General features: G+C 39.5%; 1 protein-coding gene across 1 annotated transcript in view; it reads right to left on the reverse strand.

Annotated features, from left to right (window-relative positions):
- Window positions 1–13,704, reverse strand: part of DCC (DCC netrin 1 receptor) — a 547,514-nt gene that overhangs the window by 58,728 nt on the left and 475,082 nt on the right. The window contains exons 17-19 of the mRNA XM_085322164.1: window positions 10,161–10,399; window positions 5,771–5,909; window positions 2,665–2,772 (exon numbers count right to left, since the gene is read on the reverse strand). Of these exons, the coding sequence (XP_085178290.1) occupies window positions 2,665–2,772; window positions 5,771–5,909; window positions 10,161–10,399 (486 nt within the window). The remainder of the gene's footprint in view (window positions 1–2,664; window positions 2,773–5,770; window positions 5,910–10,160; window positions 10,400–13,704) is intronic.

Raw genomic sequence — 13,704 nt, forward strand, 5'->3', positions numbered from 1 at the left:
CTGCAGCTGCCTCACTTCACAAATATCTGTTGTCTCCAGGGCTGCCTGGCAAGCACAGAAACACTCCAGCCTACACAAAGAGATCTCTAGCTCTTGCCTAAGCTCTGCCGCTTCCAAAAGATGGAGCTGAAGGGTATCTCAATGCCACGTAAGCAGCTCCAAGGCCAGCCCTGGAAGTATGCCTTGAAAGCATGTCGCATACATAGAAGCAATGATGCGTTTTGCAGAAACCGTAACACTTGCTATTGCTTTTCTGCAATGAAAAGGGAAAGACTTGATGCAGGCAGGAGAACATGGATCCAATTCCCTCCTCAGCCAGCTGGAGGATATTCAACACCGTAATTCCCTTTTTATTCTATAACCTTCAAGCACAAGAAGAAACTGAACTAAGGGTTTCTGTCCCCCTGGGTACGTACTCGATGACAACACTATTAAATGAAAGAATAGTAGCGTGTTTTAAATAGAACAAATTTAGCTGAGACAGTTATCTCCTCCCTGAGTAATGCACCAGGTAYGTGCAAACCCGGGTCCCCCCCACTGACTGACTGCAGAAGGACTTCTGCTACCCAGATCACCCTACTTGGCTGAGACGCTTACCTTGGAGKGGCAACGCTAAATATTTGTAGTCTGCAAAGAAAACAGTCCGCAGCTGGTGCTACGGGCCCTGCTGAAGAGCCTAGGCAGGTATTCTGCACTTGATTTTTGTGCCTAGATCCTAAGTTGCCATGAAACCAGCGTAAGTCTTATTTTCACTTTTCCCCTATTTTGCTCTCGAAACAAAAATGCTTTTCAAAACTCTCATTCCACACAAATAGTTACACTGATCAGGGAAAAGCAGTGTTAGGATGAAAAAAATCTTTTTTCTTTATTTTATTTTATTTTATTTATTTATTTATTTATTTGCTTTTTGCACGTTTTGCGTTATAGGGCTTTATTTAGTGAATTGCAGTTTGGGATTACTAAGCATTTCTGTGACCATAGCATGTGAATTAATATGTATGAAGATATGACAGCCACTGTCATATATTAACACAAATACACTTGCTCAAGCATTTGCWGGAATGAAGATTTGTTTGTTAGGGACATTTCTACTCTCCACAGTGACATCAGAAATGCTTGATGTGTCTAAGAAACAGTTGACCATATCTGCAGTAAAAAAATCCTAGAGTTCTTCAAACAAGTACTACAACCAGCAGTACACAAGCAGTTTGGGCACTGACAGCAGCAGACCTAGCCTGCTCTCGGGGCTGACTGCTGTTTCTGTGGAAAAGCTCTATAAAAGTTGCCACCACTGAGTCATTTTAAATCTTGCAAATCAGAAAAGCTTTTATGTTATTCTGTCTTTTAGTCATTGGGGAATCAGGGTCAYTGAGTGCTCATTTTATTGTACTGTCTATTAGAATGCTCATTTCTACAGTAATTAAATTAGGCTAATGTAAACAGAACCATTTCATTGAAATATCCTCTTTTTGGAAATGGTCACTGAATGCAAAGCTCTGATTATAATGTATTATAATCATATTATAAGTAAATTATATAATAATATATATTGCACTTACAATATTATAATACACTTTTTAATAAATACACACACACACATGGTTAAGCCRTTCTAACATAAGAATAGTTATTGCTGGGCAATGATCAAATAGAAATACATCTTTATTTTATTGGTAATATAAAGTGGGATACTTTCCTGGTGTAACTCAGAATAGCTCACTTGATGCCTGTGAAGCCACGCTGATTTACAATAGCCAAAAATCTGATCTAGTGCTCTTTACTTCTCATTGCTTATACAGRACGTTATTTTGAAGCACTCTTACCTTTATATTTCTCAATACTTCAGTAGTGTGTAGCTGGGATTATTAATAGTAATGGTGACATACACATACTTTYTCCCACATGAAAAAAATATTTTGCAAAACTTGCCTACACCAATTGTTTGTAGTAATGAGACCATAATGTGCACATTTTTGAAGTTGAACAGTATTTCTCCTAATAATTATATGCCTCTAAGATGTCTGTTAAAGCCTAAAGTGATCATTTAAATGCAAAATCTCAGATAGAACTCGACTATATTTTTCATACTAAATTAACATTATGGGCTTGTAATGGATGTCTTAATTAGGTGCSAAGGTTATATCCAGTATTTTGGAAAATAAAATCTGTCATTGTGAAGCATCCATTAAGTTCAGTTCTTGTCAATCAATATTAGAGTTTTTCTCTGATCATCATTGCTTTAAGTTTTTACTGTATAGCTAAATATCCACCAATAAATCCTACCATTATGTGCAGTACCAAGCAACCTATCATTATGTATACTACATATTGCATTATTGCYAAACAAACTACTTATTAGTCATTCCTAATTATGTGAGCAGCACATACTCCTAAACCTTTGCTTAAAATGCTGCATTTTAAACTTATATTAGTATTCTTAGCATTTAAAAATAAAAGATTTACATTCACTGAGGTTTAAATCTTACAGTACCTCTAACTGAACTTACTCCTAGACCAAGTTGGCTGATAAAAATAAGAAAAAATAAAATAAAGTCAGATCAAATAGCATTCGGGAAACAAACAGAAATGTTTCCAGGAAAATATGRAGTGAATGATCAGAATAGTAAAAGGAAAAGGAGAATACAGGAAAATGTAAACATTTACCAGTAATTTTTCCATTGGCTTCTAACGGCGGCTGCCAGCTGACGATGACAGCTCGGGGCTTCCCCTCCCGTGTAATGACTGTCAAATCCTTGGGTGCAGAGGTTGGAGCTGAAAAGAATGAAAGTAATTGAAAACAGAAGTTATTCACCTTCCCTTGAATTCCTTATATACTGTAATAGAAATGAACTACTCAGTAGGTATTTACCACTTTCTTAGATCCTTTCAAATGCAGGGATCCTTAGATGCTTTTCAAATATTTAATCTATGATTTGTCTAGAAGTTAAATTATAATAATGGTAGTTGTACAAAACACTAAGTGGAGACACATAAGGATTTGCTGAATAGCACTTATCCTCCTACAGCTAATGTTGGTCCTTATATCTAAATAACCAYTGAGGTATTCAAGTATATCTAATACGCTTTGGGAGACCAATACATTTAATAACAGTAATAATATCGTGGCTTCTCTAGGTACCTATCAGTATAAAACCAAATGCAAATGTGTATGTTTATTAAATACATACTCAGCTTTGGGCATTTTAAAGTTGATAGCAAATTCTTAGCTTTTGTATATTTACTGTAGGACAGAAGACTGGATTTCTGAGTTGATGTGTGACTCAGACTGAGCATCTGCTCTGCAYCCTACTACATGCTGCCCACAAGGTCTTACATAGTGTCTCAGATATTTTAAGATACTATCCTAAGACTCTGAAGGAGAAATGAAAATTTGACAATTATTAAAAAAGAAAGAAAATGGGAGTGAGGAGTATTATATTGGTGCTGGGCTCGTTATTCATTTACTTGCTCTGATATAGGCCACTGAAAACTTAGAGCTTATACATAACATAACAGCATGGAGAACAGAGTATATGAGCATCACATCATACATGTCCTACACATATTTCCACTAACAATTTTTTTTTGACTGTCTGAAGAACCCCCTTAAAGCCCTTTAATGAAGTACTGCTTTTAAGATCAGGTGGGTTATGCTGAGCTAAACCAGCCCAATCTAAAGGAAATACCTACAAATCTTAGAATGAGAAACCTAAACAATCCTAAGGAACACGAAAGAAGGGAACGGCCAGACACCATGAAGGCTCCCATCACAAACAACCTGGGGACAAATGCCCTCCTGTTATCTGCATCGCTTGAGCTTTTCGGGAGAATCCCAAGCAATCAAGAAATACATCCAAAGAAAATGAACGTTTTTCCTGACGATGGTATTTTACTAAGGAGGTGACAGATCACCAGCTGATGCTCTTGGGGCAGATAGGTCTGGCCATGGCAGACTGCTGATRGCATGTGCTGGGACAGCATGTTTGGTCTCGTATGTCCAGAGCCAGTGCCACTGGGACTGCCAACATCAAAGCTTTAGATGTTTCCTTTAGCACTCATTAACACCCTCCACATCATTAAGACTTATGTAGACAGATCTGGGGAAGGGACCTGGCTTGAAAGTTGCTTTGAATTATGGGCGAAACAGTTCTCCCCAGCCCATGTTAGTAACCTCTAGTGAATTCTATATTGATGAACATTTTGAAATACCATTACTGGAAATTCAGCATGCGGAMTGGGTACAAAATAGGCAATAAAGATCAGCAATGCAGGATGCCCTTAATTAACAGAGCTGCTCCATCAAGCTCAGATAATTGCATTGCAATCGCATGGGAAAATCTAAGGACACATATATTCCCTCTTATTTTCCCTCAGTTAATTAACTGGCGTGTACTGTGGTTTTCATTACAAAAAAAAAAAACCCAAAACAAATCAATATTTACCAGCAGACTTTATTTGGGAGCTGTTGGCAGACACTAATTTGTAATGGTACCTAGAGTGTTTTCAAGGCCATTAGTCACCCTCGGAAAAATAGAGTACTTATTACATTGGTGTCCAAATGTATGTATTGTTATCTACAAGCACYGAAGAAGAAAAATATTCTAAACAAAACTACATTCTTATCCATGGACAAGGGAATATATCATGATATATAGGAAATCACAAAGACTGTGGAAAATCTGCTGGTTTTGCTGTACACAGCCTCACGGTAAGAGAGGAGAGGCTGGAAGCATGGGATGCCACTACCAAAAGGAATAAAAAGGCAGGTAGCCAGGGCCGTGGAGCTCAGCTGGAATTAGCCAGAGCAAGCAAAGACTTCTTGATCTTCTCCCTGYGCAGAGACTGCTGCTCTCTGCTGCTAAGGTCTGGCAGTTCGGGGGAGTTCATTACTTAAAAGTAAATCTACTCCACACTTTCACAAGAGGGGCTCAGCAGCTTATTCTAAAYGCACAGCAAATTGAATGGAAAACACTAGTCTTTCCCAAAGACAGCTGAGGGCATTCTGTGATCACAACACACTTCCGTTAATGGCTACAGGATAACTAGAAATAAAACCCAGGCATACTATTTCCCCATTGCAGTTATTTTGTAGGTAAATAACAGAGAAATTAGAGTTCTGAACGGTATCATTTCACCTACAGAGATCTTTAAGTCTCCAGCCCTTCTCAAATATTTTTATCCCAACAAACCAATGCTACATGTAATATGCATCTGGTATCTGCTATCAAAATTGGATTTCATCTCCTTCAGAATCTGAAGTAGCTTCCAGGTAATAGCTTTTGACTTGAAAACTACCACTGGAATATTTGAGAACAGCAGCTACATAAAATCTTTAAAGCATATTTATTTATTGTAAGCATATTGTTAATATTAATGTTGGCTGTTTGTTGGAAATTAAATATAGATGTGTAAAGGCACCGAGCATAGGAAAGATGCCTTATGAGACCAGTCAGAAGGGCCTTTATATAAGATAACATGCTTTACAGAGTAGATAATTGTGTCTTTGCATTAAATAATGTACAGGCTGAAAAGACTGCTCACTTGACTTTTTCTCATGTTCTCACCTGATCTTAGGTTTCTTTGAAAACGGAAAACTGCTTAAAATCACTAACACTGAAATTCACATATTACATTTATGGGGCAAGGTACCCACTGAGTTTCAGAACTTGAAAGCTCCTTTTTACTGATTTACACACTAACGTACGTAATAAAAAAAAAAAAAAAAAAAAAAAAAACGCAAACAGAACCATTTCAGCAAGTCTTGACGTACCTGCTTCATAGGTTGTGGCGTGCGCAGTCATGCTCCACGTGCTTGACCGCCGACCTTTGGTGACCATGACGGAGAACTCGTACATGGTGTTTGGCTTGAGGCCTATCACAGTGTGACTCAAAGCTGTCGTATCTGCTGACTGCAAAGAGAAGCAGSGAATAACACCTTTAAAGCAACTCTTTTTGCTTATAACTAAGCAAAATACAGTCCCAATGAATGTCTTTTTCAAGCAGAATAGGTCTATTGCTGCTGCATACCTTAACAGAACTATTTCTAGTACCATAAATATGACACTAAACTTAGTGCCTATAATTTAGGCAGTTAAATAAATTATTGTGATGCCTTGTCTTTCTCTTTTCCCAGACAAAGCAATTTGTGATGCATTTTTTTCAAATGTAAATTGAAAGCTAACATTGTGGCCTTCATCAATGCCTCCATGAGGAAAAAAAATAGGAACACTTCCATAACTGAAACATTCATTTCCAGCGTCTTTGATGGGTTCCRTCTCAAAAAAATGTTTTAGTATCTACTGGTTCTTAGTAGAGGCACATTGGAGCCTCTATTAACAGTCCTGACCAAGGCTTTCCAGTTCCCGGGYTTAACACTTTTCTATGAAAGAGATCAAAATGCCCAGGACACATGGATAAAGATRTATTTTTGTATTCGCAAAACACTTTTGCTTGGTAAAATATAATTTTCTATATTATACTTGAATCATATTATTGATTTGCTTCACTACGATTTGTTATGAACAGTGAAACATCTCGAATTTGATATGAATTTCAAATTGATCATCTGTATTTAGCTGATTTAGCTTTTTACCTCAGCCCATAGTAAGCAACAGTTTGAGAGAAACTGCGCTGGTATCAATGRAGACAAGTGAGAAGAAAACTATGGGATAAACTGGTGACAATTGAATGAAACCAATGCTACGCTTCCCAAACTTCAGGGCCTCGTGTCCCATCCTTCAGTGCTAATGACTTACAGTAAAGTCAGTTAAAGGTGCTGCACAATTTTAAATATTTCTGTACCTAAAGTTTACTGAATAAGGACTCACACTCTAAAAGCGAAGAGTGTATTGGGTATCCTCATATAACATATAGATGACTTTGCATCTGAAGACYAACTTGGTATTTGCACTTTGAAAGAAGTGCATAAGCAGGCACCTCGCTGGTATTCACCAGGGCCATTCTGATGCTCATTGTCGAATCAAACGATTCAAAATAAACTAACGAACCCTGATTAAAAATGATACATCCAGCTTCTACTGCACTRCAGAATAAAGAAATAATTTTCCTGGGAAAGTGGGAAAAATTTACTTTTAAGACTCATTAATGAATGTACRGTGTAAGCCTGTATGGGAAGCTGTTTTATCACAAGTGCCCTGGCAGATATTTTGCATACTATTTAATAGGACGACTTAATGCAATTCAAGATATTATCATCTTCATATTCAAGTAAAGTTCCCAGTCCTTAGAAATTAGCAGTTTTGCAACTTATGTGTACTAAGACTCCATCACTGAGCCTCTCTTTATAAAAAGTCTCATTGAAGCAAAGACAGTACTTACAACATAAGTATTAATAAACTACTCAGGCAGGACAAAGACGGAAAYATCTACCTGTTAGCATTTACAGAAATCATTCTTCAACTAATGGCCAGATTTCAAAATACTGAATGCTAATTTTCTCCCCAGAGTAGATTTTGGAAGAAATAAAATGATCTGCGGCATAAAACACTGTTCAGCATGACCGARGGTATCTAAATTTGATAACTATCACTATGAAAGTCCTCAGATATTACATATGATCAGGACAAATTCACAGAAAAAACTGTAGGGGTTGAGCCTACTCCTGGACAAAATAGTCTTTAGTAGAAAATAAAGACATTGGTTTCTCTTTTGTAAAAAGAAGGTTATTTGTCTCCAACTGAGTATTTTTCTTTGAATTCTTTGCGCTATACTAAATATTAGCATTTCAATAGTCTCAAACATCCTTGAAGTTAACATCACATGGAGATGAAGGGGRTATATACTGTAACTAGTACCTTTAATAACGCCATGCTATGCCTGCTTGGGCCAGTTTTGAYAAAGCAAAGTTGACGGGGCAAAGTTAAATTTATAATTTTTTTTACTTCAATGGGAAAGGCTAAAACCTTCATTAGATTAGATCTGATATACATTTTTTAAGCCATGGGAAACTTYGATGGGAAAAATCTGAAAAGAATAGGAGATTCAAACCAAATGTATATGCAAGTTCTATGGAAACCTGATCCAAAGCCCTCTGAAGAAAATGAAAACTTTCCCACTGTTTTTAAAGAGTATCATAATAGGATTCACCTTATTTCCTTGAAAAATCTGTGCATTTCAAGAAAGGAGACCCTCTAGGAAGATTATTTTTCATTTCTGCTTCTGGTTGAATAAATTGCAGTAAACAAATCAGACAAGCTYATTATATGCCATCCACAGACTGGCAAAATTAAAGATGATAGCAGAAAAAATGTAATTTCTGTCYTGTTTCTCTCACTTTGCTGAACTGATAAAAGTTTGAGAGCAAAGTTTCGCACGAGCATCCCATGATCATACACCTCAATGTTTTCCTGTCAATTCAATCCACACTTCTCCTGTTTTCTGGCTTATTTGAAACTATTCCCGGTGAATTCCCCTGCAGTGACAATATTGCAGCTGCCCTGCTACATCCCACCTGTGCCTTACTTACGGGGACAACAGGAAAAAAATAGGTAATTGCCTGTGAGCAGCCTAACATAATGTTGTTTTTTCTGGAGCTTTCATTTCGCTGCAAGAGTTATTTTCATAACTGTGACCTGTGACTCACTGGGCTTCACTGTGCTACGTTCCCCGTTTTGTGGGGTACGGAGATCCATCTCCRAGTAAGAGCCAGATCAAGCTACGGYGTTCAAAACATCACACTGCGTCGTTCTGCAATCCTTAATTGCAGGACAATTTATTACAACTATTAACAAATCCCAAGTATATGCTGCATAAGCATACAGAATTGCGGTTATTAAGAAGTTTAACGTCGCTGTTCATCACTTCAGGATCTGAGGCTACRAGAAGTATGGTAATAGCTGCAAGACCGAGGCAAGGACATTTACTCCTTGTAAAGATGAACAATTATTTAAATGCTATATAACAGGTCAACACCTGCAGCAAAAAGACAGCTGACCTGAGTCTCCTCTCAGCTAACGTAAATGCAAATCAGGAGTAATGCAACTGAAATCGATAGCTGCAGCAGCACACGGCCAGTGCGAGCACTGCGCTGAGCGCCAGCGAGCCCCGCTCGGGACGGAGGAGTGCCAGGGCGACAGCTGAAAAATTGCACCGGGAAAAGGGACTGAAGGCAACCCCTTTTCATTCTCGCTTCTTCCAAAAATTAGCTGAGAAAGAACGAGGATTAGAGTCTGCAAGGCACGTGTGTAAAAGCATTTTGAAGCTGGAGGAGGCGGACAGCCACACGCTGGATTTCAGAAAGCCCAGCCCCTGCTCAGACACGTAATGCAAGCTCGAAGCCGAGGAGCCCCAGTGCTGTACAGCGCACCGCCTCTACCACAGCCCTAACAGAAAGGAGTCACCCGAGCTCGGTGTTCCTAGGACAGAGCTCAGCCAAAAACGGGGAATCCGCTTGCAGGATAAAACAACATCATAGCAAACAACTGAATATGGACCAATATACCCCGGCAGGCAAGAGAAGGCAACTCTTACGACAKGGCACGGCAGGAAGGACACGCTCACTCTGGATCAGGCGGATTTTATATGATGCTATACAAAAGCTGACAATACTGTGCAGAAAGATTACCTYTCAAAAACAAGCAAACAAAAAAGTCTGAACTCCATGCCWGTTCCTTTCCACTCCCTGTCTCACCACAGCCCTCTGCTGTACCACACCCAGTTTAACACTGTTTTTATTAAGACTTGAAAAAAATATACTACATATAGAAATTAGTATACCCCTGCTGCTGTCATATACATTCAAATTCCTAAGTTTCTGGATAAACTAACCTTAATTTTTGCTGTAGGAGATTATTTATTATGTGTCAAATTTCCATATGGTGTGGGTGGTACTGAACTTGCTATGCCTTCCTATACATGCTCCACTGCTGTGTTATCACATCTGCAACTACCTGATTTAAACCTAAATGGTAAAGATTAAAGCTCAAAACTTCCAACAATCAGCATATGGAATTAAAACATGGCATTTTGGTGAAACTAGACACAGAAGTTTGTACCAAGCAGTAGTTACTCAGGCCAGTCTCCTCTTGATTGAAACAAGAACTTTGGCTGAGGGAAGTTCCTAAAAGACAATTTAGAGTCTTTGCAAATAAAATAGGAAAACATGAAATAGCTCATTGATTCATAATGTGTTAAAACGTCACCTTGTATTTAGCACTTGTAGAATAGCTGGTTCTCCATCGGACAGTGTAAAAGCGAACCTCAGTAGTCTTTTGGTTCTTTGGGACAGAGTTGTCTGCCCAGATGACCCTCACTGCGTCATGGGTAAGTGCAACAGCCTGGACACCTACTGGTGGGAGCATGGGGGTGGAGATATCTGGGACTGAGGTAGGGAAATCATCAAGCAAAGGATAAAAATCAACTTCTAATGGATCAATGGGGTCTGGGTTCATACATCACCAAATGAGCATTCCAAAACAAATGAATAGGTAATTAAACAGAAAAAAAAAGAAAACAAAACACAGCCACCAAGGGGCACACATCACAATGGGTTAAATGCATGGCATTAATGAGGAGGAGGAACATGAGAAGAACAGAAAGAAAGGCATTAATGCAAAATGAAAACACATCAACAACATTTCAGTTACATCACTACAATAAAACTAACCAGCACTAAGAGCTCTTTTTCAAAACTTGTTCAAATACTTTCAGGTATGCTTTGTTCTCTTCACACAAGATGAAGTCAGAATGTATAGTTTCTCCTTAAAATGAATTACAATTTCTTAAAAAATTAAAGCACATGAATGATACATTATTAGAAACACGCACAAAGTGGAGAGTGCGTCATCCTCAACCTCCCAACAGACGTCACACACTCATGTGTGTAGGAGTTACCTATACTTTTATCTTTCTCTGCAGCCTCCTTTGTTGTTTTAGACTTTTCAAAGGAATATACTTTGCATCTGCCTAAACGTTTGTTAAGCAAAACAGAACATAAAAATTTCAATACTAAAATGAAGATCTTGCAAATGTTGATCTAGTAGTGTCATCATGATAAACGTGTGCATCCAGGTATAGACATGTGGATTATCTTTCTCATCTTCGAGCAGGTTTCCTCCTTGAGGAATAAGCACAGTCCTTCCGTCACATATCCAGGCTTTGCAGAACAGGAGACTGAACACAATACTACACAGTCCTTGCGCATGGCACAACACTGTACTAGTCAAAGTTAGTGTAATAGATGGGGCAAATTCTGGTGGGCTTTAACACAGAAGCAGTTGCAAACATTTCATTTCATTTCCATGAGTTCAGTTCTGATATGCTGATGCATCCCGTTAACTAAGGCTGTCAAGAAAACTGCGGCCCTTCTCCTCCTCCCATTTTTTGTACCTACGATTACTCTGAGTTATGGTTGTGTGAGAGAAGAACCAGACTTTGGGCCAGATTCAGAACGTGGCTGCCAGTTTAGTTAAGTATCTGAAGGTTAGGCTGAACACAACAACCAAATAGTTCAGTTCTCTTAAAGCCCAGAGTATCTGGACTTCACCTCCTTGATAGCATGCCCTGTCCTTGAGCAGGGATCAAGAATGTACTCAGGGGTGGAGACCTGGACTTGAGACTTTCTTTAGAGACCTTTTTCAGAAGGTTTGAGACCTTTTGAGGAGACCTAAACCCACCAGTCCTGCGATGGGTGCTCTGCTGACAGTGTAGCCTGGGTGAGGCTACTGCAACCAAGCCACTCTCCAACTAAGAATAATGAAGTCATGGGTCACAAAAGATGGCGAACAGGAAGGATCCTCTAGGAGTAGAGAATGACAGTATTACAGAATCATGGGATAAAAACTCCAAAATAATTTTTAAAATCTCAGCTCTCAGCTCACTTTGCGAAGTAGCCAAACCTCTGGTTTACAGAATTAATCTCCTGATTCACATGCTATTTGGCCCTAATGCCTTTCACACTCTTGGTTTCTTTGGGGCKCTGCTTTGGAATAATTCAGCACTCCCTTCTTTTCTTACCCCCCCGAGAGTCCACAGACTGCTGCCGAAGCCATTTATGTCTGACATAAGACACAGTAATGTAAGTCTTCTCTGAAAGAGGATGTTCTTGCATCCCAGCCTGTATATGTTTACTCCCATCTCTGGGCTAAGGTGGACAGCGGTAGGTTCAGCAAYGTCACTCCTTGCTATTGCAGCTATTATTTCTAAATGATAATGACAGTGGCCCTTGTACAAATTACAGACACACTCTGTGTCTGAACTGTGCTGCAATTCACCACAGACCTTTTCTGTTCAGTCTAGGTACTTCTGTCCTTAATCAAGCTTTAAGCCTCTGTGAACAACCTCAATCCCACATTTTAAAACTACACTTACTGACTCATTATTTACCAGTTGTGATTTTTCTAAATACAATTTSCAATGGCAGTGCATAAAATAAAAGAAAAACACACCAGAATTTTTTGTTTCCCCTGAAACAATATGCTAAGCAACTAATCAAAGCCTAAATGACTCTACTAATTTCCTCATTGACAATTGCTACAGTTTGTCTGCTCCATGTGCGCTTCAAACTTCTGACACCTTTTGATCACTTGTGCTTTATGATTTTGTAATTCATTATTTAGAACTTCAGGAGGCCAAAGCCTTTGGAGTGAAAGCCAGAGGAGACGAGGAGATTTAAAACGCATGATGAACCATTAGTTCAGCTGATTTCTTTTGTTGCTTCTTTCATCAAAGGCTTTCTACATGAAGTTTGAACATGAATACTGAAGGAAACGAAGCAATCTCGTGGTGGTCCTGGTGCTCCAGAAATGAAACATCCCGTCTGCATGGAGGGATGGGCAGCTGGATCACTTTATGCCTGACATTGGTGAACTGCTCTTCTAAACAAGGTTGAGTTACCAACTTCTTGTTCTGAGCCAAATTTCAGAATTGTCTGCAAATTTGGGAACAGGAACAATTCTTGTGTCTGTGTTTGCAAACATAACTAATGAGGGACATGAATATGAATGGAGCTGAAGCTCATGTTTTAGCACATACTGCCGTTCCTTTCTCCAGTCGCTCCGATGCTGAAAACGGAAGGCCTGCTGCACCGGAGATTATGAAAAGAGGCTGAGTTTAGCAAAACAAATGGTTAGACCGAATCAATCAAGATAATTCAGTTTCTGAAACATGTCATCACTGAACTGGGAAAGAGTGAAATGTCTATAATCCACCGGTGTCTGAAAATAGGTCCCTAAATACATCCTCCATTTTCCAAAGAAGTTTCATTTGCCAGTATTTATGCATGGACATCTGTCGTTTAGAAACTGCAATCTCTTGACAAAAAATAGCTTTTTTTGCCCTCTTCAGAAATTTGTTTTGCTGGTATCGTACGTTATGTAACTTCAGCTTACACAATGTTTACACGCAACTGAGGACCAAGATGCGTCCATGTAAATGCTGGAGGGACACACATGTACGTGGTCGCTCCGGACCGGCTGCTCGGCTGCTGCCCGGAGTCCCGGTCACCGCGTTTTCCCGCAGCCRCGGAAAGCACTGGCTGAAACCTCCTGCACGCCCGCCTCCGGCTGCGGACCCCTTCCGGAGGGGGCTGCCGCGGGCCGGGACAGGGAGCTGCTTCTCCTCGTGAGACCTGCTCTGGGCAACGCCGGAGCAGCGCCAAGCGGCGACGCCTGTGGATGCTTCGCCCACGCCGAGCCCAAGCCCCAAGTACCTTTCCCACACCCAGGTATCGTTTCTTTTAAACATACA

The sequence above is a fragment of the Rhea americana genome, unplaced genomic scaffold (genome assembly GCF_003343005.1).
Source record: "Rhea americana isolate MKP2758 unplaced genomic scaffold, rheAme1 scaffold_75, whole genome shotgun sequence".
Lineage (NCBI taxonomy): Eukaryota > Metazoa > Chordata > Aves > Rheiformes > Rheidae > Rhea > Rhea americana.